Raw genomic sequence first — 4,403 nt, 5'->3', positions numbered from 1 at the left:
AGGTGAGAAAGTCCATTTGGAGCCCAAATAGGCAAAAGATTGGGGACAAGACAGATCTGAACAATGTGAAATTCTCCAAAATATTTTAGTGATACCAACCCAAGCATCCTAGCAAATCTAAAGAAAGATAAAGCAAAAAGAATCCCTTATCTATATACTCAATTAAATTATAGAATACCAAAGAAAGACTTTTAAAAGATGAACCATGAAAACAACAGCACTCAACAAGAAGACTGCTAGCTGACTCGCCACAGTGACACAAAAGCCGGAAAATGTCTCAAGGACATCTCTGATGAACACAAAAGGTCGATGTTGTTGATTTCTAAATTGTATGTTTTCCTACCTTCACCTATCTCAGAAATTGGAGCGTTTCTTAAAACTGATGCCACGTCGTGTTGTACAGAGTTTAACTGGCAGCATATTTTTAAGTTGTCGAAGGGTGCACCGTTTGTCTTACTGTGGTAGTTTGTGTGTTGTGGTGATGGTGGAAGCTATGTCACTGGTATTTTAAATGTCAGCAGGGCCACGCAAAGTGAACAGGTTTCAGTAGAGCTTCCAGACTAAGAGCAGACTACAAAGAAGTAATCGGCTGCCCACTTCAGGGGAAGTAGCCACTGAAAACCATGTGCAAGGAAACATGGTCAGATACTGAAGGCCTACTACGTGGAAGCCGAACAGTGTCAGTTATAGTGCCAGAGGATGGGCCCCGCAGGTGGGAAGGTACTCAGAAAGTGACTGGGGAGGAGCTGCTTTCTCAAAGTAGAGTCGACCATGGTGATGTGAATGGAGTAAAGTCTGTGGGAGGAAAGCCTTCAAGATCTTCATTTACTGATAGGGCAGAACTCAAACGGAGAAGATACAGCTGCAAACATCTACTACCCTGTTTCCCCGAAAATAAGACCTACTTACAGTTTTGCCTCTCGCTGAAATATAAGGCATCCCTCCGAAAATAAGACCTCCCCAAAAATAAGGCCCCCCAAAGCTACTGTAACTCTGGGCCATAGTGGTGGGCGTGGCCACGCAGCTCACTGTTGGCCACAGCGTAGCTGGAGCAAACAGGAAGTGTGAGGTCTCTTAATAAAACAATAAACAATAAATGTGTACCGTATTCTTCTTCATGGAAACATAAGACATCCCCTGAAAATAAGACCTAGCACATCTTTGGGAGCAAAAATTAATATAAGACACTGTCTTATTTTCGGGGAAGCAGGGTAATAACCCGAAATTGGAATGTATGACATAAGACTCTAGGAAAACTGGAAGTCATCAAAAATGAAATCGAATGCATAAAAATTGATGGGCTGGGTGTTGGTGAGCTGAGATGGATGGTACTGGCCATTGTTAATCAGAAAACTGCTGGTGGACGGTGCCAGGAATGACACAATCAAGAGGAATGGTACTTCACTCATTGTCAACAAGAAAATGTCAAGGTCTATCTTGAGGTACAATGCTATCTTAGTAGGATTTTATCTACCCCCTTTCATGGAAATCCAAGCAATACGACTATTATTCAAATTTATGCACCAATCAAAAAAATAGTGATGAAGAAAGTGAGGACTTCTACCAATGTCGTCAGTCTGAAATTAATCGGACATGCAATCAAGATGCATCGATAATCATTGATGACTAGAATATGCAAAGTTGGAAACAAAGAAGATGAAACAGTCGTTGGAAAGTACAGTCCTGGTGATGGAAGCAGAACTGGACATTACATTTTGCAGATCAAGACCTTCTACATAGCAACTACCTTTTTCAACAACACAAAAGGCAACTATACACATGTACTTCTCCAGATGGAACACACAGAAACTAAATTGATAACATCTGTGAGAAGAGATGACGGAGAAGCTCAACACCAGACCAGAGGTGACTGGCCTGGAGTACTGACCCCAGGGCAGAGATGACTGTGGAGGAGACCACCAATTGCTCATGTGTGGGTTCAGGTTGAACTGAAGAAAATTAAAACAAGTTCACGAGAGCCAAAATACAACCTTAAGTCTATCCCACCACCTCAATTTCAAGAACAGGTTTGCTGCATTGAACACTAATGACAAAAGACCTGATAAGCTGTGGGAGGCCATCAAGAGCATCATTCATGAAGAAAGCAAAGGGTCAATAAAAGGACAAGCAAGAAATGAGAAGATCAAAGTGGATGTCAAAAGAAACTCTAAAACTTGCTCTAAACGTTAGAGTAGCTGAGGCAAATGGAAGAAATGATGAAGTCCGAGCTGAAGGAACTTTTCAAAGGGAAGCTTGAAAAGACAAAGTAAAATATTATAATGAAACCTGAAAAAACTACGATCAGAAAACCAAAAAGTCTGGCCAGACTGCTCATTGAGGCAAAGATGGTGAGACTTCATCTCACATACTCTGGACAGGTTGTCCGGAGAGAGCAGTCCCTAGAGAAGGACACCATGCTTGGTAAAACAGAGGGACAGTGAAAGAGAGAAAAGCCCTGAACAAGATGCATTGGCACCGCGGCTGCCATAGTGGCTTACGCACAGGAACAATTGTGAGGATGGTACAAGACCATGCAGTGGTTCACTTTGTGTGCACAGGGTCATTATGGGTCAGAATCGACTCGGTATCCCTTAACAACAACAACAAGTGCACATGACATTGTACTCGCTCTTATACTCAAGGAAATAATCTGTCAAGTACATTTGATGAAATTATGCTTTAGATCTAATAGTAAAATTAAGATATTTTAGACAAAAATGATTGAGAGTTAACCACCAGTAAACTCTCCCTTGAGAAAATTCTAAAAGATGTACCTTACATATAGAGGAAAGAAGTAAAGCAGAATTTGGGGAAATACCCAATTTAAATCTGGTGGCAAGTACACGGTGTTACATGTACTTTTGTCAGTCTGTACTTTTTGTATGTTTGAAATTACATACAAAATTAAATTTACAAACATAGCCCAGTTGATTTTTAAATCACAAAATCAAAGAACATTAGCACAAGAGGAGAGCAAATGTATCTACTTAAGTGATGTGTCATAAATTCTACCAATATTTGTCAAGTTGGTCCCGAAGAAAAGATAAATGTTTTTAAATGTACTTGTTGCCAACTTGCAGTCACTGGGTGGTGCAAACAGCTAAGAGCTTGACCACTAACCGCCAGGTTGGTGATCAAACCCACTCCCGAGAACCCCAGAAGAAAGCCTAGTGGTCTCTTTCCAAAGGTCACGGCCTTGAGACCTGATGGCATCAGATCTAGTCTGCAAGCCTGGTGTCTGTCCCGTGTCAGCAGTGACTCGGCAGCAACTGGCCTGGTATCTGGTTTCAAGCCTGTCCTTTGACTGTCGACTTAAAATAGAGTTCATAGTTACCGTGTGTACTTGAGTATAAGCTGAATTTTTCAGCACATTTTGTATGCAGTTTTTGTGGTAAAATTAGGTGCCTCCACTGGTAGGTGGGTTGGCTTATACTCGAGTATATACGGTAAGTTAAAGATGCTTTAATAAGATTGTAGTCCTCTTATTAATATAAATCTCATCATTTTATAATATGCAGATATTAAAATCTGTTGTTTTTATCATGTTCCCTGCAAAGTGGCAAAGTAATTCTCCAACTTCTAGAGCAATTCATGAGCGTTTTGGAAGGAGTTCCGCTATTAAAGACTGAGGAACATTGTCCATTTGTATTGTATCATTTACTTTTAATAATACATTTATAGGCAGTCCCTGGATTACAAACAAATTCTGTTCTTAAATCAGTCTTTAAGTCAAATGTGTACATAAACTGGAACAATTAGGTATGATTCCTATCTAATGTCAGTTAATCAAATATTTGTCTTACTGTACAGCATATAGTGTACCCTATCCTTTCGGTGCATAAAAACTAAAGAAGCACTCATGAAGCACTAAAACATCTTTAACATCATATGGTTTTACATGTCATAAAGTAGCATCAATTTTTATCTATGACCCATTGTGTCTACCTTGGATTTCTCATGTAATAAGCTTTACAGGAGCTGGTTTGTAACTATGGGTTGTACAAATTGGACTTTCACAGCAAAGAAACTAGGCTTGTTATTTTCATTTAATGCCAGCAGGGGGAGAAAATACACCACTCTCCTTACTAGATCCTCATCCCCAGCTCAGACTTAATCTTCGATGTGCTTTTTAAAACGAAAGCCTGTGTAGTTCTTTCTGCTAGCATTTAAAATGCCAATAATCCGAGATGATATTTAATTTCCAGAAGAATCCTCATTAAAACCCATCCCCCACGGACAAAAGAAAAGTGGGTGAAGGGAGACGTCGGACAGTATATGACAAAATAATAATTTTATAAATTATCAAGGGTTCACGGGGGAGTGGGGAGCGGGGAGGAAGGGGAAAATGAAGAGCTGATGCCAGGGGCTTAAATGGAGAGCAAATGTTTTGAGAATGATGAGGG

General features: G+C 40.2%; 1 protein-coding gene across 1 annotated transcript in view; it reads right to left on the bottom strand.

Annotated features, from left to right (window-relative positions):
- Window positions 1-2,488, bottom strand: part of LOC101661584 (coiled-coil domain-containing protein 170-like) — a 36,649-nt gene extending 34,161 nt beyond the window's left edge. The window contains exon 1 of the mRNA XM_045287623.1: window positions 2,477-2,488. Coding sequence (XP_045143558.1) covers window positions 2,477-2,488 — 12 coding nt within the window. The remainder of the gene's footprint in view (window positions 1-2,476) is intronic.
- Between the last annotated feature and the right edge of the window lie 1,915 nt (window positions 2,489-4,403).

The sequence above is a fragment of the Echinops telfairi genome, unplaced genomic scaffold, assembly GCF_000313985.2.
Source record: "Echinops telfairi isolate 266 unplaced genomic scaffold, ASM31398v2 ScPeMD7_18;HRSCAF=68, whole genome shotgun sequence".
In the NCBI taxonomy this organism is placed as follows: domain Eukaryota; kingdom Metazoa; phylum Chordata; class Mammalia; order Afrosoricida; family Tenrecidae; genus Echinops; species Echinops telfairi.
Note: the sequence above shows the minus strand (reverse complement) of the source record. Positions and strands in the feature narration are given on the sequence as shown.